General features: G+C 38.2%; 2 protein-coding genes across 2 annotated transcripts in view; one reads left to right on the forward strand and one right to left on the reverse strand.

Annotated features, from left to right (window-relative positions):
* The window catches only part of LOC137652414 (uncharacterized), a 605,768-nt gene that overhangs the window by 461,327 nt on the left and 119,441 nt on the right, over nt 1-25,000 (forward strand). The gene's annotated exons all lie outside the window — the stretch shown is intronic.
* LOC137616475 (uncharacterized) lies at nt 1,755-18,912 on the reverse strand. Its single transcript, XM_068346322.1, has 6 exons — nt 18,503-18,912; nt 13,494-18,329; nt 6,362-6,494; nt 4,060-4,150; nt 2,808-3,515; nt 1,755-2,059 (listed from the first exon to the last, which is right to left on the reverse strand). Exons 1-6 carry the CDS (start codon nt 18,910-18,912, stop codon nt 1,755-1,757), a joined length of 6,483 nt encoding a protein of 2,160 aa, XP_068202423.1.

Consider the following 25,000-nt stretch of genomic DNA (forward strand, 5'->3'; position numbering starts at 1 on the left):
GACAGTGACGATACCATTTAGCCACGAAGAAAGATAAAAGTTGAAGACAATTCTTCTGTGCTTATACCTGTCGAATTAAGTTTTCTTTTATACTTAGAATTGAATTCAACCCATCTTCACTATCATATCTAATTGGTATGTTTGTACTTGGCATTCGATTAATGATAAATTGTACACATTTAGACGTGTTTTTTCATATTCAAATAAGCCATATATATGTTTGGATTCTCTTACCAACCTCGGGATCAGAGTCCCCAGGCGAAACCACTCTAAGACAATAGCTTCTGACCGGCTGGGAATCGAACCCTGGTCCAGGAAGGCGGCATGACATTGACATAACATTTAGCCACGAAGAACGATAAAAGTCAATGACTATTCTTCTGTACTTATATCTGCCGAATTCAGGTTTTTTTGTACTTAGAATTGAAATCAACTCATCTTCACCATCGTAGCTAATTGGTACGTTTGTGACTTAGCATTCAATTACTGATAAATTTTGCACATTTAGACGTGTTTTTCGTATTCAAATAAGTCATACATTTTAATACCGTAATGTCTGGATTCTCTCTACAACCTCGGGATCATAGTCCCAAGACAAAACCACTCAACCACCGCCTCAACCAATCTTGATGATCGTGAATGCATTGGTTGGGTGAGGAGGAGCAGCAGGCATTAAATGGCCACATGGCATTGGAGGAGCTGGAGGTGGTGAAGGAGGACGATGACGAGAATTACCATCAACTCTCTCCTCCACAGATAAAATAGAGGCAGAGTCTAGCATGGTGCCAGAGCAAGGCCACTCATCTTCAGTGTAGTAGAGAAGAACGCCAGAAATAAATTTTCCTGTCTATACTGTACTTTGCAAAGAAGGCAAAAGTATTCTGAGGGGCCTGCCAGAGCAGATATAAATTTTTTTTTCTTGTTCATCGTATTGGCCTTTCAAATAATTATTAATTCATCAGTTGGTTAAAGAAGTGTTTATCCATCACACAGCTCATGTAATGTCTCATGACATCTTGCGTCTTTATGTTCATTTCTTTTTAAACATTAAAGGTGAAAGGTTAAAAGTGACTGGTTTCAGTTCCGGTTCCATCAGAATAGATGCTCACCAGAACGTCAGCCGGGCAAGCCCAACCCTCCACTGTGGTGCCCAACCACAGCAGTAGCCTCCCCAGTAAACCGCTTAAACTCACGGTCCTGGGCGGGGATTGATCTCTTGCCATGCGAAATGCTAGGCCAGTGGTTCTCAATCTTTTTCAGTTGATGGCACCCTAAACTGATGTAACCATTACTGTGGCACCCCTTCTTCACCACCCCACCATACTTCATGAATTAACTTATTTGATGACTATAATTACTGTACTAGCGGCTTTGAATCAATTATGGAGAAACGTCGCTATATAGAACACTAGATATTATTATTATTTTTATTATCATCCATAATCAAACCAAATCCAGCACCACCGTACAATGCAGAAATACAAAGAGCATATTAGAAGATTTGAAGTAAAGAGTTATGAATGCAGACTAAATAAAAAGAAAATGGTAATCACCCCTAAGCAAAGAAGAAAAAAACGCCTATTTTAGTGAGATGTGTGTGCTTGATGCGACTGACAGATCCGTTTCACATTGGGTTGAATGGTGGACAAACATACTCTCATTTCTTCCTCAAGAGTTTTCAGCCTTCCCCTTTTGTTAGTTTTAATGTTTGCTAGAGAAGAAAACCCCAACTCACTTTGGTAAGAAATAGAGAACTAGATTAACATTACCAGAGCTTTTTTGGCAACATGAGGATACTTAGTCTTGATCTGAACCCAGAATTCGTCAAGAGGCAGCTGCATGTGCAATAACTTTAGATCACGATCATGACGCAATTTCATTAACTGCTCTTCTTCAATGAGGGTAAGCTGAGATTGGGTAGATATAGATGCAACAAATGGGTTTCTTATCCAGTCATAGTTTTCAGTGCATATATCTGAGATATAGTGCTGAAGTTGTTTTTCCAGTACTGCAAGATGCTCAAAAATAATGGGTGTTATCTCACCACTGTTTGCTGCTACTGCAACATGTGAGAACATGTCCAAAATGCCTTCTTTTACTTTGCCACCCCACAGTTACAGTTTTTCTTTCAGCGCTTTAATTTTATCGGTGGAAGATAAAACATTTTCTGATTTTCCTTGCATGCTGGCATTTACCTTGTTTAAAAGTTCAAAGATGTCAGCTAAGTAAGACAATTTTGCACACCAAGTGTCATCTGCCAGTAAATCACAGAATTCCTCTTGTTGTTCAAGAGTGAAAAAAGTAAGAATCTCTTCCTTCAGTTCGCATACTCGTGACAATACTTTCCCTCTGGACAGCCATCGTGCTTCCGTATGTAGAAGAAGGTTCAAATGTTTTGCCTCAAGCTCTTCGCACAGCTTAGTAAACAGACGAGACTTCAGCGGTCGACTTTTTATAAAGTTCACCATTTTTACAACTTTTTTCCAGTACAGATTTTAAATTATTGCTAATTGTCTTTGCAACCAGCGCTTCACGATGAAGAAAGCAATGTGTTGTTATCACACTGCTGTTTTCTCTCTTCACTAATGACACAAATCCTTTAATTGAGCCAATCATGGCAGGTGCCCCATCTGTACAAATCCCAACACACGATTGCCAGGTCAAACCAACTGATTTTAAGTACTCACTTAATGTAGAGAAAATATTATTGCCTGTTGTAGTTTCCTTAAGTTCTTTACAACAAAAGAATTGGTTCACTATTTTAACATCACGAATGTACCGAACGAATACCAGTAATTGAGCCATACCTCCAATGTCTGTGGACTCATCTACCTGAAGTGCAAACATTTCACTTTCTTTCACAGATGTACATACAGTTTCCTCTATGTCTGCTGACATATCATGAATCCGTCTGCTAATGGTACTATCCGAAACGGGAATTTTCCTCACTTCTTTTTCTGCTTCACTTCCAAACATTGTTTTTACTATGGGACTACATGCAGGTAGAATAAGAGTCTCTGCTATTGTATGAGGTTTCATGCTTTTAACAACTAACTCTGCAACTAAGTAACTGGCCTCTTGTGCTTTATCAGCAACTTTGACTTTCTTAGAAAGCATCGCACTCTGTTGTTTTTGCTCACTTAAAAGTCCTTCAAAGTAGGACCGAGGCTTGTCAGCAAGATGATTATGTTTCAGAGTTAAATGCCTTTTTAATTTACTGTGTACCATTGCTTCATTAGCTAATTTATCACCACAAATAACACATAAAGGCGTGGGAGTAACTTCATCACCACACCAGAAGAATCCAAAACTTAAATAATTATCCAAGTAGGAGCAATTTTTCTTGCCTTTTTTTGAAGTTGATGTACTTGTTGTTGGAATGGCCAAATCCTTTTCGCTCACAAACCCACTTTCGTCTCTTTCTTCACCCTCACCACTAACTTCATGTGTTCTCTTCTTAATGACAAACTTATCCATCGTACGGTATGTTAGAAGCACGATACTGTTAGAAACAACTGTAATATAACCCCAGAAACAGCAAAGAACTATTGCCTTGAGGTATTATGCCTCACTGACTCGTGAGTGGAAAACTGGGGTTATACAAAGCCGACGAAAACCGAACACGTATCGGACTGTTACACTTTATTATTACTATTTTTGTTGTTGATATATTATCATTATTTATTATTACTATTAATATTATTATTAGCAATAGTGTTGTTATATTATTATCACTATTCATTATTACTATTACTATTATTATTAGCAATAATCGTAGTAGTAGTAGTAGTAGTTGTTGTTGTTGTTGTTGTATTGTACAAGTATAGAAAAGGAAATATCAACCTCTATTTGCGAGAAATGTTTGAGCATGTAACTTCATACCTACACTGATAATTATATGAAGACTTTTGGAAACTTTTTTTTTTCAAATGTTCATCAAGACGATAAAGCCAAGACAAAACTCATGACAATTTTGCGGCACCCCTAGGCGCTGTCTATGGCACCCCAGGGTGCCACGGCACCCAGTTTGAGAATCACTGTGCTAGGCAAACACGTTACCACTGTACTTGCCCCTCTGTTTGACCCTCGGTTTCTGGACAAATTGTTCGGTGCTCGCATTAGTAACTGGGCTGATAAGCTTGATATCCTTCTATAATTATGATAAAGGTATTATATTTCATCGTAAACACCAGCTCTCCATAATGCTAGGACCAATTTATTGCCTTGGCCTTCAGTGCACCTCTCACGAGGAAAGTGCCACTATAATAAGTTTCATAAAGCTCTTGTGCGAGGGGGCAACAGAATCCTAAAATTTATTCATGAAGATATAGTACCCTTCGCCTTGTTGCTGATCCATGAGTTGGAAAACAATATCACAGATGAAGAAACACCATGGTACTTGAAGAAATCAAGGGCATAACCAGACTGAGCTTCGCACAGAAAGTAAAATCTATGTTGTATTTCGCTAGTTTCATCTGATTGTATTCCTTTGTCGAGCGACAGATAATTTGGGGGTACATGCAGGCTCCAGTATATATCCCGGAAGTACTGAATGATGGACCAAATGATAATTAACTTGTTGGTATTACCCTTCGGTATGGTACGCCAGTCAGAGGTATGAAAATACTTCTAAATGGCCAGTTTAACATTTTTCCGTGAAAGACGCCTCGGAATATGTTTCATTCCTTGCCCAGAACATCCTCATCTAGGACAACCCAATAATCCTCAGACACATGAAAATAACTAAATATAGCCCAATGTCAATGACAATGCAACTATGCCATGGATATGACAGTCTCTTCAGTTACTCGTGTACTTGTAGTAATAATTTGTTCCTCATTGAGATAATAAAGGAGTTTGGTTGTAGAAAAAACATGTACCAATCCAAGAGGAGGGTCCAAATAGGCCCCATTATTCCGAATGTAGCAGTGAAAGAAAGAGTGGGTGGCAATGTCACGTCTTTACCCCACCTATCATTTTTTTTAAATGCTTAGTGCGGGATTTTTTTTTCTTGAGGGGGGGGGGGAGCGGGAGGCTGTCCTGCGTTAACCCTTTGATCCTTGTCTTCTTCTCTGCCCTCGTGACCTGGAACTGTGGGATCGCATCATGAGAAAAAGATCCCTCTTACTTAATGTGTCTTCATCCCTTTCAACATCATCTGAATCTCAATATTCATTGCAGGTTAGGTCCTCGACTGTGACCTTGATATTTGTATAATCATCTCGTTCTTCTGCATCACTTGGATTATCACTATCAATTTCACAATCAAGTGCTGATAACATGTTCATCATGTATATTTCTTTTCAATTCTTTTCTACGTTTACAATTGTGCTTTTTTGTTCACCCGTTTTTCCATTTACAGGCGTTTTCTTTTTTGCGGTCTTTTTTTATTCTTTTATTGACAGTTTTTCATCTGGAAATAATTTTTCCTCTTGTTTTTTTTGCGATTTCTTTCCTTCATCGTCACATTGTCAGACACGTGTTTCTTTGTTTATTGATGTCATTTTAAGCCTCCATAATAAGGCTTTGTATTCTAGAAGTCATTTCAGCACCTTCATATAGTTTTAGAATATGCAGTAAATCCTGTTTTCCAGGCATATTTTCCTTTACACTGCAACTTTTTGATGGCTCTACTTGCACGTAACAAAATCATCACCAGCATCAAGATACATTGCCACACTTTTGCCCTTCGTGACTTTATCACAAACACCCTTTAGTATTTTGCTTTCAAGCTGAATCACTAGTAAAACTATTTAAGAAACGTCATAGGAATTTTCAACTAAAATGGATAAAAAAGGGTAAATATACTCAAGACATTAGTAAAAACACTGGGATACAAATTCTGAAAAGTGTCCAGAGCTAAGATCTTAGAGATCCTTAACTTTGTTCACCAAGATCAACCATAGATCAATCTGCATTGTCATGTCATCCAGCATAAACGCCACTCCCACACATGATCAGAATCCTTTCGTTCATTAACAATACACTGAGAGATTGCAGAGATTTCTTTAAAATTTTATTTTTTACCCAACATAAGTTACATACGATGGTAGTGCACTGAACGGAGTAATATTCACCTAACGTAAAGTACATCCAATGATGCTGAAAAGATTATGCAAAATAAATTTGATTTTAGATTTCTCATAGTTTAGCTAGGGCAATTTATTCTTTCTCTCTCTTATCTTCACCATCTTGGTCCATACAGCGTACTTTAGACTTTTAAAGTCAGCTGAAAGTTAAATAATTTTTGACAGAAAGAGATCAGCCAAACACTGATTTTCTCTCTCTCTCTCTCTCTCTCTCTCTCTCTCTCTCTCTCTCTCTCTCTCTCTTCAAGTATTCATCTGGGCATGTTACTCACTATCTCCTTGACGCCGGAAATGATAGTGATCAGCAAGAGCTCTCGGCCATAGCCGGGAATATCAGCCTGAACAGTCTTAATATAATTTTCAATAGAACGAAAATTACACTTCGTGAAGGAGGGGAGGGGTGTTCTAGATGGAAGAAAAAACATTAACCATAATTTAATGTCGTTTCCATGTATAAGTAGGTCATTATCATAAAAAACCGTAAACATATGTTGGTCCCCCATGAATATTTACTTCATACATATTGTACATTCATACACACTGAGACACAAATAAACACATACATACATACTGTATGTATATATATATATATATATATATATATATATATATATATATATATATATATATATATATACAGTAAATATGTATATACATATGTGTGTGTGTGTGCGTGTGTGGAGAGAGAGAGAGAGAGAGAGAGAGAGAGAGAGAGAGAGAGAGAGAGAGAGAGAGAGAGAGAGAGAGTTAATATTATTGTTTTCATATTGTTTACTAGAGTTATTAAAGTACAATATTTTTCATTGAAGCTTTCATTCTTAATACCGAATAATACTGCAATCGTGTGTATTGCGTCATACTGAAATCATTTACAAAGGTTATTTGATCCTCATGATCCAAAGATTTCTCAATTCTATTAAAGTTTTTTTAGCAGTGTGTTACTACGTTTACTCTATATCTAGTCGTTATTAAAAGAAATACTTGATTATTTATTACCATTCAAAAATGTAACGGCTATTTTTTTTTTTTTTTTTTTTTTTTGTGGGGGCTGGGGGTTGGCCTGTAATTCCGAAATTTGACAATAGGCAATCCTTTTATCAAGTTGTATGTTATATGTAGATTTATACATAGTTGGGATGCCAAATAACTTGCTGTCAATAAGCACGTTTCCAACATATTTCATTCCTCTCCTATCTAACATCTGATATCACATTTATACTATGACGGAACTTTTCATTTTTCTTATAGTATGTAACGTGACTGTAGAAATATATTTTTGCTAAGTTTCGTAAATATAATGAACCAAAAGTCGAATGAGATATCTCTTAATGAATTTCATATTTTAGGCGATGAAGGCATTTAAACAACCTTGCACATACACACACACGAACACACACACATATGTACATATATATATATATATATATATATATATATATATATATATATATATATATGTATATATATATATATATATACATATATATATATATATATATATATATATATATATATGTGTGTATATAAATATATATATATACATATATATATATATATATATATATATATATATATATATATATATATATATATATATATATATATATATATATATATATATATACTCCATATCAAACGTAATCTGCTTTACAAGTACCAGTTCACCTTGACTCACTAGACTAGAGCGAAGGCCTCATATTTCAAACTCATAATGATTATCAACAAGGAATTCCAACTCGAATATTATTGCCTTTTGCGAAGGGTGTGTATTCACCCTTGCCGTCGTTTATCTCTTTGTTTATTATTATTTGAGTAACTTTACATAAAAACGACTGTACCGATTTTGACCAAACCTGGTAGTTATGTTGCGTATTATTATTATTATTATTATTATTATTATTATTATTATTACTTGCTAGGCTACAACCGTAGTTGGAAAAGCAGGATGCTATAAGCCCAGAGCTCCAACAGCAAAAATAGCTCAGTGAGGAAAGGAAAAATGGAAAAGTAAAATAATTTAAGAAGAGTAACAACATTGAGATAAATATCTCTTATATAAACTATATAAACTTTAAAAAAACAAGATGAGAAATTAGATGGAAAAGTGTGCCCGAGTGTACCCTCAAGCAAGAGAACTCTAACCCAAGATAGTGGAAGACCATGGTACAGAGGATATGGCACTACTCAAGACTAGAGAACAATGGTTTGATTTTGGAGTGTCCTTCACCTAGAAGAGTTGCTTACCATAGCTTGAGAGTCTCTTCTACACTTTACAAGAGGAAAGTGGCCACTGAACAATTGGAGTGCAGTAATCCCCTGGGTGATCCAAGGATAAATCTGCAACATTTTGGATAAAGTACATCAAAGTACGAGTAGCCGTACTTTGAAAATAATTGCAATGTTTAGTAAAGGGCAAATATTTTACTAGTTCATTTTTTGTCCGTGAACAACATTACGCAAAAATTACGGAACCAATTTCAACCAAACTTGGTGGAAATATGGGGTATCACCCAAGGACAAATTCATTAAATTTTGCAGAATTTTCATCGAAATACAATTACTTAGAGTTGTTAAGACCCGCACCCCCTCAAAAAAAAAAAAAAAAAAAAAAAAAGACTGCCTCGTGTTGGGAAGGCATGCTCTCTACAGAGAGTCCCTCAGGTTATTATTATTATTATTATTATTATTATTATTATTATTATTATTATTATTATTATTATTATTATTATTGAGTATATGTATATATATATATATATATATATATATATATATATATATATATAATTTTTGTGTTCCCTTTGAATAATATAACCTATGTCTGCTTCAATATCATAGTGGATGGGCGAAAAAAGTAAAATCATATTCTTGCTGAAAATTCAGAAAAAGAAATATAACCAAAGAGAGAAAATAAAACTAAATTATTTGCGTTTGAAATCACCATGAATGTTCGCGATATAACGACCGATTTATATATATATATATATATATATATATATATATATATATATATATATATATATATATATATATATATATATATATACATATATATATATATATATATATATATATATATATATATATATATATATATATATATATATATATATGTATTTATCACTCAACACAAGGGTTCTCAAATTTTTTCCTGTTAAATGCCCCATGAGTTATAAAACCATTTAACAGACCCAACAGTAACCTGACATCGAACAAAATGGTAATTTAGCGACTAATTCAATATACAATGGTACAGCATCGGATATCAAAATACTTAAATTTTAATTACTTTATTGAGATTAAACATTAACATTCCAAGTCTTTTACAATGATACTACTCCTGTAAGAATGAAGCAATATTTATTTTATTAACAAATACTAAACTTAAGTGTGAAGGGTATGTTTGTTTGTCACACACAAGTACCTCAATTCGAGATGCAGTATTGGACAGGCCGAATCGTAGGTTATGTTCCACATTAAGCCATGATCGTCGTTCATTTCTCATGTTCAATAGCGTTGAACATCCTTGCTGACACAGATAAGTACCAGGGAACACCAGGAAAGAGTTTAGAACTATTTTAGACAACAGGGTCAATCTCACTCGTTGTAGACCGGATATTGGTCAGGGGAGTCGATATTCAACTCTAAGAAGTCTTCTTGCATGTTACCTGAGAGAAGGTGCATATTCACAATAAATGAGTTTCTAATCCATTTTGATTCCAATTATCTCTCATTTTGATCCCAATTCTCTCTCTCTCTCTCTCTCTCTCTCTCTCTCTCTCTCTCTCTCTCTCTCTCTCTCTCTCTCTCTCTCTCTCTCTCAGCAGATTTAACTATTTAATTATCAAAATCTGAATACCCCTAGAAATTTACCTTTGAATCCTGACTAACCCAAATTATTCTATATATTCCATATATCCAGAAACTGACCAGTCATCTTTCACGAAATTATATCAAGATCTGAAAGAAACTAAACAAACGTCTTTAAAAAATGCCAAAAAAAAAAAAAAAAAATAGTGAAATAAATAAAATAATTTTTGTTTATAACCGTCACAATAGTATATTTATTTTAATGCTATTACTATTATTTCTTTGTTCATATTGTTTGCACAATCGAAGACCCTGTGTTTCCCCTGACCTCCATACCAAACAAACTCACGTAATACGACCAAAGAAACAGTTTTCCGACCCTGGCTCGCGCTCTTATAATCCTTTGTTTGTGAGTTAGTTACTCCATATCGGGTGATTGGGAATTCCGCGTCTGCTCTGTGTTACCTTGAGAATTTATTTCTTCTAGTATTGCTGAGTGGGCACAATCAACAAAAAAGGGACTTCTGTAGGGACGCGTGTGGGCGCAGGTAAAAGGGTAATGTTTTTACTTGCGTGGTTGGTATAAGGATGTCCGGTAAATTAAGGAATCAGATAGACACAGATAAATGAATTAAATAGAAATTTTAGCAAAACCTGAAAAGGCTAACCGTTCTAGAGCTGATTGATAAAAAGGTAAATAAACAGATGGTTGAAAAATAGATGGATGCTCACCTTTCTGTGATTCTTAAGGGAAGGACTTTTTGTAGCCCGTAAGGAAAAAAATAGATGTGATATCTTATATGGAGGAGAGAAATGGGTTAGATTTTTTGTGTGACGTATGTAATTGTTTGATTGGATCCTGACTTGACAGTAGGATTGCCAGTTGAAAAGAATATTTGTTTAGGTATTCAGATTTTTTTTTTTATAACTAAATGATAATTATTTCTTTTTATTCTTTGGTTATGTTTTCCACAACTCTCAGAGAGAGAGAGAGAGAGAGAGAGAGAGAGAGAGAGAGAGAGAGAGAGAGAGAGAGAGAGAGAGAGAGAGAGAGGGGGGGGGGGGTGTTAGGAATACTCAGAACAGATATACTTATGTATAGTAAATAGATTTTGTTGTGCTCGAAGAATATTTACGGCATAAAAATCCATCGGTTACTATAGTTGTAAGCCTCACAAAGTGAAACAGAAAACAAAAAGGAAAAGATACAGTAGATAAAATCTTTTAGTCTAGAGATAAGGTCTAAACAGTCACCAATTAAGGAACGATTGATAAAATTTCTGAAAAAAATGTATAAAGAAGAGGTTTTCCCCGATGTAAACGGTTATAAAAAGTTAATGGTTATCTGTTAATGTTAAAGGTATCGTCTCTTCTTCATAGAGAAAAGACAGTAAGATTTAACATGAATTTCTAGATTAGTTACTGGTGATTGGCCTTCGGTATTTTAATTTTGAAAACTTCCGCTTATATTAATGCTGTCTTCTGAAATGTTAATTAGAGTAATAATTGATTTGACTTTCTATTCAATTATAAAAAATAAGATTATGACTGAATAAGTAAAATGTTTGACAGCTGCCTATGATAATCTTTCTAAGGTAAAAGGGGCAAATATCTCGGTATAATAGTTTAACGATCATGAAATAGGGCAGTTATGAAGAATTTTGTTTATAAGCTTACGATTTTCGAATAGGTTGTGTTTGTATAGGTTCATTTACAAAATCCTAATAAGTGTATTCTTAGTTGTTGTGATTGGTTTTAGGCACTTTTGGCATAGAATAATATTCAAATGAATAAACTAATGGGCGGATATCAATTGGCATATATTACTCAATAAAGCTTTTCTAATAAAATATTTTCGTCCCACACGTGACATACATAATTGGTTTGTCGAGAAGTTTCATTGGGCAACCTCTCGAACTCAGTAAGTAAAATAATATTTAATTTACCTCCTTTTACGTTTAAATGCTGTACAGAAAAAATGGGATGCGGGTAAATTGTGTGCTATATATAATTTTTCAATATAATCAAGGACAGTCGCTATTCAAAATCATTAGTCTTTTATAAGTATGCACAGTAACAAATTATGTGTGTATATGAATAAGAGGTATCTCATTTCAGTAGATAGGATGAAATGACATCGAAAGCAAAGTAATCTTCTAGGGTAATGGATTACTTTTCTGCAAGCTAAAATTATGATGAAAAACATAACAAAGAAATAATCGTAAAGATTTATAGAAATGTAGAGTCAATCAGGTATGTAGGCAGAAAATTGTATCACGAGTTTTTCGTTTGACCATAAAGTCCGGTAGACATCAGTCAGTTGTAATTATAGAAAGGGTTAGAGGTCACAGTCCATAAACTGTAAAAACGTAATGTTTGACGTAAAAGCTAGTTTTCTAATAACAATGAGAGAGTTGGTTCTACTCCCTAGGGATTTTGATCAAAAGTTCCCACATTATAAAGGGCAAAAGTTCTCAAAAGGACGAATTACATCCCTAAATTATGCAATTGTGGGAGAAAAGCTGAGGAACAAGATAAACAACGAAGAGGGGGACCATCTAAATTAATAAAGTATATATCATCATCATCAGCCGTCTACTGTAGAACAAAGGCCTCAGACATGTGCTTTCACTTGCGTCTGTTTATGTTCTTTCTGTGCCAGCCCACTGCCGCTAACTTCATTAGTTCGTCGATCCATGGTGTAGAACACCGGAGAGGGGTTCACTCTCTCGGCTAAAGTTCTAAGTTATTGGCGTGTAGGTCTTGAAAACTCACGTCTTTTATAATTAGATATATTGAAGAGTACAACTTGTATATCGGACGAGGTTTTAGCTGCAAACAAAAAAAAACAGCTCGTCAATAAGAAAATACAGCAATGGTACAGGATTACATTAATTGCAATAGGCTTCATTATAATACATAAATATAAGTCAATAAAGAAAATACAGCAATGGTACAGGATTACATGAATTGCAATAGGGTTCATTACAATAAATAATAGACTTACATCTTTTCCCAACGCCAATTCTGTTTCAAGTTCAGTTCAAAGAACATTCACAGGTGGTACCGTTAATCTCCTGCGAGTGATTAGTTATCAAGCCAAATGTGTGATTGGTCCTTCACACACGGAGAGACACTCCTAAATCACCGCATCAGTCAACACAGCAAGCTGAGCACAGAGATGCTCACGCCACAGCGGACAGCCATGCACTGCCAAGGTCCGGGGCCGTGACGTCACTCTGTCTAGCGCGAGATGCCCCTCTGAGCCGACCAATCATGGAGCTAGACCATCGCTATGCCCATATAAGGTTATGTTTTCAGCGCTTAGAGTTGGTCCTGGAGAACGTAAAGGAAAACTAAATTAATCCTCATGGTTAACAAAGAACACAAAAAAGAAATTCTTGGAAATACGTTATGGCGTATCTTACACTGCCCCCTATTTGGTCATGGGCTAAATATTTCCGTAGATACGGCATCACTTGGGTTACTTCATTCAAATGACCTTGCTATATTTTCAACTCAAATAATAAAATTCAAAATTTACAAAATGCAGCGAGCAGCGCTCGGCGTACGCTCATTACACCTCATATACATCACTTTATATCATCGCCTTTATCATTTTCCAAGAGAAGGCACAGTTTCTGCACAGGCCTTCTGAACTCGCCGTTCTCAGTCTTGATCAAAGCTTGACGTACGCGACCGTCAGCGCTCCGAGTGACCTCCATGACTTTCCCTAGAGGCCAACTGCCTCGGGGAAGCCGCTCGTCCAGCGTTAGAACGACGTCACCGACGTTGATGTCACGCTTTGGGACTGACCACTTCTGGCGCTCCTGAAGCAGGGGGAGATACTCCTGTATCCACCTGCGCCAGAATTCGTCAGCGAGGAACTGTGCCTGTCTCCATCGCCTCTTCACATACATGTCCTTCTTGCATGTGGATGTGAAGGGATCGGGTGACCCTTTCAAAGTTAGGATCATGTTAGGCGTGAGAGGGACAGGGCAGTTCGGGTCGTCGTTGATCTTCGTCAGAGGTCGGCTATTAACAACAGCCTCCACTTCGCAGAACAGAGTGCGAAGCGTTTCATCAGTCGTGACTTGTTGGAGACAGGCCGCTGTGAGGGCTCTTCGGACGGACCTGATCAGACGCTCCCACACTCCGCCAAAGTGTGAGGCATGTGGTGGATGAAAGTTCCACTCTATGCCTCGGATCGAGAGTGTGTCTCTGATTTCTCCTTCGTTGAAGCGCTGGAGAGCTTCTCTTAGCTCTCGTTCCGTGGCCACAATGTTGGTCCCGTTGTCGGACCACATTCTCTTGATAGGCCCCCTGCGAGCGACGAAACGCCTGATGGCGTTGACGAAGGAGTCTTGTTCCATTGTATCGATCACTTCCAGGTGGACTTCTCGCGAGGTAAGGCATGTAAAGATAGCGCCCCAACGCTTCACTGTGGACCTTCCTTGCTTCACTAAGAACGGTCCGAAGCAGTCCGACCCAGTGTTAGTAAAGGGGGGTTCATCTGGACAAAGCCGGTCGGATGGCAGTTCAGCCATCACCTGAACTAAAGGACGACGACTTAGTCTGCGACAGACCAAGCATTCTCGAATGACAGTCTTGACGATCACATTTCCGCGGACGATCCAGTAGTTTGTCCTCAACTGGGTCATCAGGTGGTTCTGGCCACAATGGCTGCAGGATTCGTGCGTGGCTCTCACCATAAGCTTGACCGCCGGAGAACTGCTGGGTAGGATGATCGGATGCTTGGCCGTATCTGCCAGTGTTGATTTCTGCAATCGACCACCAACGTGGAGCAATCCATCCTTGAGAAATGGTCTCAGCTTGATTAATTTACTAGACCTCTTCAGCGATCTTCCCTTCTTCGAGAGGGTGCTTAACTCTTCTTCATACTCTTGGCTTTGGGTCAGTCTCCAGATCAAATTCTCCGCAGTACGCAGCTCCGCACTCGAGAGTGAGTCGCCGCTGTATGGGCGAGCCTTCTGCATGTGGCGGATAAATCTTGTCATCCACGCGACGGTCCTGACAAACTTCAACCAGGAGGAGAATCTTGTCGCTATTGATTCAATGAACATTGGTTCTTTCTTCGTTATATCGAAGACGAGAGAAGTCTTCACTTCGGCGTCTGGATCAAGCTCTCCTCTGACAACATCTTCGGGCATGGTTGGCCAGTGCGTTTCGTCCATCTTGAGGAAATCTGGTCCTGAAAACCACAAAGATGATTGGAGGAAGTCAGCGACGGAGAGGCCACGTGACGCAAGGTCTGCTGGGTTCGCAGTAGTATTGATGTATCTCCAAGCCATAATGTCGGATGTATCCCTAATGAGATTGACCCTATTGTCCACGAAGGTCTGATACCTCGCAGTCGGATTTCTGAGATATTTCAGTACTGACGTGCTATCAGTCCAGAAGACTGACGGGGCCAGTTTCAGATCGAGCTCAGTCTTCAGCTTTGAGTCCATCTGTGCAGCGATAGCAGCCGCCGTCAGCTCAAGACGAGGGATGGTGGTCCTTTTCAGAGGGGCGACTCTCGCCCGTCCTATGACAAGAGTGCAATGAATCTTTCCGTTGACACCAACTACACGCAAGTAAGAGACTACACCATAGCCTGTCTGACTTGCGTCTGCAAAGTGGTGCAGCTGAAGGGTGTCAACATCTCCGAAGTCTGGTGGTATGAAGGACCTTCGCAGTTGGAACTCTTCCAGTTGTGGCAACTGCGCAAGCCAGGTCTTCCATCGAACAAGTTCATCAGCAGACATCTCCTCATCCCACGAGAGCTTCCTTCGGCACATTTCTTGCAACAGGATCTTCGCGATCAAAGTGACGGGGGATAAGTAGCCCAAGGGGTCATAGATCGATGCAACAACAGAGAGCACACCACGTCGGTTGAAAGGCTTGTCTTTAAGGACGATTCTGAACGTGAACACGTCTATGCTCATATTCCAATGGATCCCCAGGGCTCGTTCAGTTGGCAGCTCATCTTTATTCAAGTCTAGGACAGCCACAGAGTCGTCTCGTTCTTCTCTGGGGATCGCAGCTAGAATTTGCTTGCTGCTGGAGGTCCATTGGTTAAGACGGAAACCTCCATCCCTGCACAGGTTGATCAGATCTCTTGTCAGTTTAATGCATTCTTCCTCATCATCCATCGCCTTGAGGAGGTTGTCGACGTAGAAGTTGCGACGTATAGAGTTAGAAGCTTCTTCGTTATACATGCTTCCGAAGTCCAGGGCCGTTTTGCGTAAGCAGAAGTTAACGACGCTCGGCGATGATCTTGCGCCAAAAACGTGGGACGTCATTCTGAAGACTTGCAGTTCTTTGCTGGTGACACCTTCTGGCCACCAGAGGTACCTCAGGCAGTCTCTGTCCTCTTCAGGTACCTTCACCTGATGGAACATCTCCTGCACGTCTGCTGTGATGGCATGTTGACCCTCTCTAAAACGCAGGAGAACACCCGTCAGGCTATTGGTGAGGTCGGGGCCTTGCATCAGATGTTCGTTGAGAGATGTTCCTCGGTGCCTTGCCTTCAGATCGAAGACCACTCGGTCTTTCTGTTTGACAGGATGCCTGACAGAGTGGTGCGGCATAAGCCATACGCGCCCGTCCTCCCTGTCTAGCTGACTTACAGGAACCCTTTCGGCGTAGCCCTTATCAGTATATTTCTCCATCTGAGCTACGTAGGATGTCTTGTAAGCTTCGTCGTTGTCTAGTCTTCTTTTCAAGCTTCGGGCTCGTCGAATTGCCATATTCATATTATCAGGTAGAGGAGTAGAGTCCTTGAATGGCAGCTTGGCCACGTACTTTCCATGTCGATGCTGTGTCGTGTTATTCAAGGTGGCCAAGAATCTCTTATCCTCTAGGGAATCTTCCAATTTGGAGAGGGATTCCTTTTCGAAGAAATCTCTATTAAAATGACTCTGCAGTACCTCTGTCAAGTCTTGAGGGTCAAATTTTCGATGAACATGATGCACGGGTGAGACCTCCGATGCAGACCGGTCTCCAGTAGGGACGAAAGCCACCCAACCAAGCTTGGTTAGGTAGGCGGATGGCTCATTGGCAGTGCCGTGGCGTTGCTCCAGAATGACTCGATTCAGGGTCGTGTCTAACCCGATCACTAGCTCGACCTGTTCGTGGTCAGTTGGCAAGCTTTGCAGCTCTACGTCTGCCATGTGTGGCCATCTCTTCAGCCAGTCCGAAGGCATTATGTAGTCCGTCGACACATTAATTTTGTCAGTAACAAAGACTTCTTTTACTCGTTCTTCCTCCTCACCTCCGTTGATGTTACCAAGGGTGAGTTGGACCACTTCCTTGCAGTCGAACGTACCGGCCTCTTTCACCATGGTCTGGTTGCAAGGCCTTCCCGTTACACCTAGCCAATCTATTAGGCTCCTTGCGGCTAGCGTGGGTGCGGCTCCTCCATCTATGAAGCCGACCGTAGTGCACGTTCCGTTCACCATGACTGGGATAAGCTTCAACATTGTACGACCATCAGGTCGTCGGTCAGTGGACATGGCGTGTACGTGCCCCGTCGTCGCAGGAGTCCCAGCCTCTAGAGCGGTTTCGGTGTTAGTTCTATCAGGTGGTGCATTGCTAGTCGTCACGGCCTCCGCTTTAGGTTTGTCAGATGTCTTGTACACAGTTGCTCTCTTGGAGTTTGTACTGTCCCTTGAAGGGGTTTTCTTCACATAGTGCAAGAGCGTGTGATGCGTCCCCAAGCCGCACTTACCACACGTAGATTCTTCTTCACAGGCTTCGTGATTGTGCGCGACATTTAAGCATCTGAAGCAGAGTTTGGCATCCACCACAGCATTCCAGCGGTCATCCAAATTGAGGCTTTGGAATCGGTGGCACGACTGAATTCCGTGCTTATTTTTCTTGCAGTATACGCAATATATCCCATTGTCGGAAGGAGAGCTGTGGTGAACAGGCAAGGCTTTAGCTTTAATCGGCTTGCTCGTGTCCTCAGGTTTGCCCTTGGATGGACGACGGTCGCACTCGTAGTACTTCAATTCTTTAGCGACCAGTGCCTGTCTCTCCACAAAGGTGATCAGGGCTGGAAGCTTGTGTTCGTGTTCCAGGTACTTAGAGACCCATCTTACCCGAAGAGGGTGAGGGAGCTTTTCCACTATCTTTCTCATAGTTTCTTGCAGCTCAATTCTAGTGTAATTTGCACCCAGTGCTGCCTTCACCTTCTTTAGGTAAGAAGCGTAGTTCATTAAACCTTCGCTATCACCTGCTGGGATTTCCTTCCATTCGAGAAGCTGACGAATAAAAGCTTCGGTAGCATCGACTTCTCTGCCGTAGAATTCACTCAGCTGCTTCCAAGCTTCATCGTACCCAATTGTCGGTGACAGGAGCAAGCAGTGCTCAACCAGGTTTCTCGGAGGCCCATCTAGGATATGATACATGTCTGTTTTGACGTTGTTTCTTATTTTAGAATGATTTATTGTTAATTTATTCTCTTCATTTATTTATTTCCTTATTTCCTTTCCTCACTGGGCTATTTTTCCCTGTTGGAGCCCCTGGGCTTATAGCATCCTGCTTTTCCAACTAGGGTTGTAGCTTGGATAGTAATAATAATAATAATAATAATAATCAGCCTGCGCTCGGGGTCCGAGGTATTGTTCTCAATGTGCCATTTGAAGGACATCTTGAACCAATTAAATTTGGTGAAGTCGCCTCCAAAGCGCTCAAGTTTAGTAGGTGGTAACAGCGTTGTCCGCGCCAACTCATTGCTGCTAGCAAGAGTGCATTCGAGTGCCTTAAGCACTTGAGAGTTGTTGGACAAGGGGTTAGTAACAGAGGGTTCAAATGTGGCATGTCGTGGTGCGAAAGGAGTTGAGGTGGGATCCAATGGCCGTGAGTGGACTTCCATGGGTGTAGAATGGCATTCTGGTCCTCTTGTATGTTCTACAGGGTCCAATGTCCGCATAGCACTTGGGTCATTCTCGTGGTGGTGGGTGACACTTAGCCTCCATTGATTGATCCTAGACTCATGTTCAGTCTCCATGACCTTTACACTGGGAACTCTCACGCTTCCGCCATGTGAAGACACTTCCGAACCACATTGCGACTCTCCTGCCTCCGATCTAATTTCGTGTTCAAGTTGCTGTCTCTGAACCTCGAGCTCGACCTCCAGCAATGCAGCGTCCGCTAGCCCTCTAGCGGCCCGATCCTCGGCATCTCTCTGAGCAGCGAGTTCATCAGCTTCAGCTTTCTTCTTGGCTGCACGTTCTTCCGCTTCTAAGCGTGCCTTCAGTTGAACCTTAGCTAAGTTAGCTTGCGCTTCTAACAGCTTTCGGCGGACCTCGCTTGTGTCGCTCTTGGATGACGTTCTTGATTTTAATGATCTCTCCGACATGATGACGATGTTCCCAGCTCGGCGTCAACGTCTGAGAAAGATTCACTTCTTGATAGTCAGGTTACAATCAGTCATCTGAGACCCACTTTGTGTAAAGATCTAAAACTGTAGAACACCGGAGAGGGGTTCACTCTCTCGGCTAAAGTTCTAAGTTATTGGCGTGTAGGTCTTGAAAACTCACGTCTTTTATAATTAGATATATTGAAGAGTACAACTTGTATATCGGACGAGGTTTTAGCTGCAAACAAAAAAAACAGCTCGTCAATAAGAAAATACAGCAATGGTACAGGATTACATTAATTGCAATAGGGTTCATTATAATACATAAATACAAGTCAATAAAGAAAATACAGCAATGGTACAGGATTACATGAATTGCAATAGGGTTCATTACAATAAATAATAGACTTACATCTTTTCCCAACGCCAATTCTGTTTCAAGTTCAGTTCAAAGAACATTCACAGGTGGTACCGTTAATCTCCTGCGAGTGATTAGTTATCAAGCCAAATGTGTGATTGGTCCTTCACACACGGAGAGACACTCCTAAATCACCGCATCAGTCAACACAGCAAGCTGAGCACAGAGATGCTCACACCACAGCGGACAGCCATGCACTGCCAAGGTCCGGGGCCGTGACGTCACTCTGTCTAGCGCGAGATGCCCCTCTGAGCCGACCAATCATGGAGCTAGACCATCGCTATGCCCATATAAGGTTATGTTTTCAGCGCTTAGAGTTGGTCCTGGAGAACGTAAAGGAAAACTAAATTAATCCTCATGGTTAACAAAGAACACAAAAAAGAAATTCTTGGAAATACGTTATGGCGTATCTTACACATGGTCTTCTCTTCCTTCCTCTGTTTCTTTTACAATCTTTGTTAATCTTAATGTCCATCTATTGTGTGCGTTTTTCATTATATGTCCTGCCCATGTCCATTTCTTTTTCTTACAAGTTGTTAGAATTTCCTCTACTTTAGTTTGCTCTCGTATCCATGTTGCTCTTTTTTCTGTCTTTTAGTGTTATTCCTATCATTATTCTCTCCATAGCTCTTTGAGTTGTAACTATCTTATGTTCTAAGGCTTAATTTAGTAAGTCTCCAAGTTTCTGACTGCTTAAGTTAATGCTGATAAGACCATCTCAGTAAATACTTTTCTTTTTAGAGAAAGTGGCATTTTAAATTTCATAATCTTACTTTGTTTACCAAATGCTTTCCATACAATGCTTATCCTTCTTTTCATTTTGGTCTCGTGTCCTGGGGAAACCCTTATTGTCGGTTCTAATTACGTATATTCATTAACAATCTCCAGAGGCTCGTCCATAACTCTCATTTGTTGTTTCTCTACATTTTCATTGAACATAACCTTAGTTTTACTCATATTCATTTTCAGTCTTGCATTTCTGCTTTAACTATTCAAGCTTTCTGTCATCTTTTGTTATTTCTCCCATGATCTACTAAACACAACTATGTCATCTGCAAATTTTAGGTTGTTAAGGTATTCCCCATTAATATTAATTCCTACATTTTCCCAATCTTAATTATTAAAACCTTCTTCTAGACATGATGTGAATAATTTAGGAGAGATGAGAGTCTCCCTGTCTAACTCCTTTCTCACTATCTTTATGTAGTTTTAGGATTGCTGTAATTCCTATATAAATATCTCCAAGTGTTCTAACGTAAGATTCTTCTATTCCTTGTTTTTGAAGGGCTTTCATTACTGTTAATGTTTTGACAGAATCAAAATCTTTCTCATAGTCTATAACTGCCATAGATAATAGGTAACTACATGGATAATGTCAGTTTTTGAATACCCACTCCTAAAGCTTGCCTGCTCTCTTAGTTGATTAAAGTCTAGCTGTGTATCTATTCGGCTAAATATGATCTTTATGATTATTTCATACATCACGGAGAGTAAACCATTTGAGTGGTGTTTCTTTCAGGTCTTTTATGTCTCCTTTTTGTGAATTAGTATAATAATAAATTTTTTCCAAGCTGTAGGTATAGAGCATTCTTGCAGACATTTGGTGTAGAGTTTAGTCTGTTTTACTATTATAATATGAAATCTCCTCCATCTATTATTAAATAAATTGTTAGGCCATCTTCTGCTGATTTGCCTATTTCCATACCTTTTAATGCTTTCTTTACTTCTACTGTTACGTCTAGTACAGGTTAGGTGTTTATTATTTCTATTGGTGAAGTTATTTCTTGTATCAGTATCGTATATCATTTTATAGACTCCCTCTGCAATTTTGATCACTCCATCTCTGTGGATAATACTTCCATTTCCATCCTTTAGAGCAAACATCTGTTGGCGCCCCAGTCTTGTTTTCACCAATTTGATGCTTCTTCCTTTCTTTAGTGTATCTTCAGTTTTGGTCTGATTGATTTTACGACTATCTTGGGTTTTTAGTTTGTTTATTGTTTTGGATAGTTCTGTTAACTCTATTTCATCTCTCTTGGCCCTTACCCTCATTTCCAATCTTTTCTTTATTAGATTTTTGGTCTTTTCTGATACTTTTTCTTGATCTTGTTTAGGAACTCTTTCACCTATCTCTTGTTCTGATTCCAATAAAAAATTTGTTAAATTATCGTTCATTTCTTCTTCATTTGCTTCCATTTCATCATGTAGGTGGAAGTACTTATTTTGTATTGCTAAATAAACTCATCATATTTTTCTTTTATTACAGGAGTGTTTATTTCCTTTCTTAAAATTAATTTTTCTCTTTTTCCTTAAATCTAAACAAATTTTGCTTCTCACCATTCTATGATTGCTTGACTTCAACTTGTTTAACACTGCTACATCTTTAACTAAATTGACTTTTTCACTGAGAATAGAATCTATTTAATTTTTCGTTTCTCCGTGTCCATTTTCTATGTTCTTTTTTATAAAAAGTGTTCATGATTTTAAGATTGTTTCTTTCAGCAAATTCTACAAGTATGTCTCCTCTGCTATTTCTTGTGCCTACTCCAAATTTACCTACTGCTGATTCTCCTCTCTTCGTTTGACTCGTTTTAGCATTGGGAATCACCCAAAACAAATATAAATTGCGTTTTATGTTTTTTCATGTATATCTCCAAATCTTCATATAAAGGTCCTATTTCTACCTCTGTGTGGAATGCTGTTGGTACATACGTTTGAATGATCTTCAGTTTATACTTCTTATTTTGTTTGATAATTAATCATGCAATTCTATCACTAGTACTATAAAATTCTTCTATGTTATATGCAAGATTTTTTTATTAATAAGAAAACCAACCTCATTTTGTTTGTTCCTTTCATGTCCTCTAAAGAAAAATGTATGGTCCTCTGTTAACTCTATATAAGATTCCCCAGTTCTTTTGATTTCGCTCAATCTTCTATTTTATGTATACACACATACATACACACACACACGCATATATATATATATATATATATATATATATATATACATATATATATATATATATATATATATATATATATATATATATATATATATATATATATATATATGTGTGTGTGTGTGTATACATATATAAATATATAAATATGTATATATGCCACTAAATATACATGTGCTTACCAAATGCTTATATGCCAACTTAGAGTGGCCTTTATTAGTGGTCGCCCATTCACTGACCGACCGACACAAAAGCAGTGTAAATTGCATTCCCAGTGGTCACCCAACCATTTGTATTTGCCTACTTGTATTTTCATTATGTACAGTATATATCTATATGTGTATATACATACATACATATATTATTATTATCATTATTATTATTATTATTATTATTATTATTATTATTATTATTATTAGCCAAGCTGCAACCCTTGTTGGAAAAGCAGAATTCTACAACTCCTAGGGCTAAAACAAGGAAATCATCCCAGTGAGAAAAGGGAATGAAAAAATAGTAATTAACTATATGTTAATAGTAAATAAAAGTTATGAAATATACAGTAACATCATTAAAATAGATCAGTCATATACGAATTACAGAAGGAGACTTATATCAGTACCGTTCAACAGAAATTAATTTTTTTCAAAAGTTTAAACTCCTGAAGTTCCATGGGTTCGACCGCTGGATTACAAAGATCCCTCTACAATCTGGTCAAGGCTACAATAAAACTTCTAGATTACTGTGTAGTATCGGGCCTTATAAGGGAGAAGGCCTGACTGAGAATTAACTGTATGTCAGGAAACATCTGAATGCAATGGATGATCTGAATTATAAAAAGTTTTATGCAACATTGATAGAGAACGGTACCAGAGATTAATATCCAGGTCAGAAAGGAGAGAAATACTCAAAATAAGGTAGAATGAAAGAATCAAATTTGTTCGAGAGAGACTGATCGTCGAGAATCTTAGAAGACTTTCGGGCTCACCCCTTTTTTTTGTGTAATTTTAGAAGAAACAGACCGAATCTGTTTCTAAAAATTAGATTTGCAATCAAGAGTTATACCTAAAATTTTAAATGAATTGTATATACTGTAGTTAAAGAGATCTGGATGTTGAGGAGCCAATGTCCTTGATATACTTACTTATGCCCCATAATTTGCACCGTGCACTGATTTTAGCCAAATCTCTATTAAGGGATTCAGTAGCCATAAGTCTAAATTCAGGCATTGCAATGGATTGCAAAGTGCAGCATCATATGGCTTTACAGCAAACTAGTTTTCTAGCCCACACAGCATAGGCTATATAGTAGTAAAACCAGCGGGCTGAGAACACTACCCTGAGGAACTCTAGATATATACTGTATATATATATATATATATATATATATATATATATATATATATATATATATATATATTCTGACGAAGCCGGTCTAGTGTAGAATAAACATTTTATTTTTGTATTTCATTTGTGTATTTAAGAGGCATATAGCCAGCTCATAAGGAGAGTTCCTCTCTTGTAGGTTTTAAGTAATTGTATGTAAATTACGTAACACTTTCGTCGCTCATTTAATTGTATTTTTCATTCAAGTCAGTTTATGCAAATTTACGCTATTATCAAGAATCAATTTCTTATTTCACATATTTTGTTACAAAGTCTTATGTAAACTTGTTTTAGGTATGCTGCATTACACACGAGGTACTACGTCATGTTTACGAGAGATTCCGAAATTCTTATATTTTCCACGTGGTTAGAATGTTCTTGAAAACCCCAGAGTTAGTTTTATCTTCTTTTTTTATTGATTTTAGGAGGTAGATGGGCGGAGTTAACTGAGAGAGAGTTGCCTTGGTTGTGCATTGGTATTTGTCTGCTACTTGATCAGTTGGCAACTTTGGCGCCCCTAGGCCATGCCCCCAAGCCACGAGAATAATCTATTCAGAATTATCAAAAATTTTCAAGTCGATATATATGTACCCCTAGAAAATCGTAAGCAGCAGAAGAGATCCAGCCTATCCCTTTGAAAGAGGCAACATCAACTCTCCTCTCAAGTGCCTTGAGTGTGTGCACTCTCGAAAGTGATCAAGTTTTCATCCAACATATATCGTGTGTAGTGTGATCAAACGTGATAAATCCATTGAATGTGATTTCAAACATATTGTGTTAATGTAAGTAGTGGTATTATATAAATTTTTGAAACTGGCCCTGTGAGAATTAGCTTAAACAGTGAAGTATATTTATATTGCTTATCTGTTCGGAAAACTCATGTGAACTATAACATGTAAGTGTATCAGTTACTTTTATGTAAACTTCATTTAGTATTTACTCATTAGAGTGTTAAAGTGTTAACTATTTTCATT

This window comes from Palaemon carinicauda, chromosome 1 (genome assembly GCF_036898095.1).
Source record: "Palaemon carinicauda isolate YSFRI2023 chromosome 1, ASM3689809v2, whole genome shotgun sequence".
In the NCBI taxonomy this organism is placed as follows: Eukaryota; Metazoa; Arthropoda; class Malacostraca; order Decapoda; family Palaemonidae; genus Palaemon; species Palaemon carinicauda.

Coding starts and splice junctions, on each gene's coding strand:
- LOC137616475 (XM_068346322.1), bottom strand. CDS start 18,912: ATGGAGACTGAACATGAGTCTAGGATCAATCAATGGAGGCTAAGTGTC. Junction 18,330..18,502: donor ACCTCGGACCCCGAGCGCAG/GCTGATTATTAT, acceptor TTCTAAAATAAG/AAACAACGTCAAAACAGACA. Junction 6,495..13,493: donor GATAAAGGCGATGATATAAA/GTGATGTATATG, acceptor TCTTCCATCTAG/AACACCCCTCCCCTCCTTCA.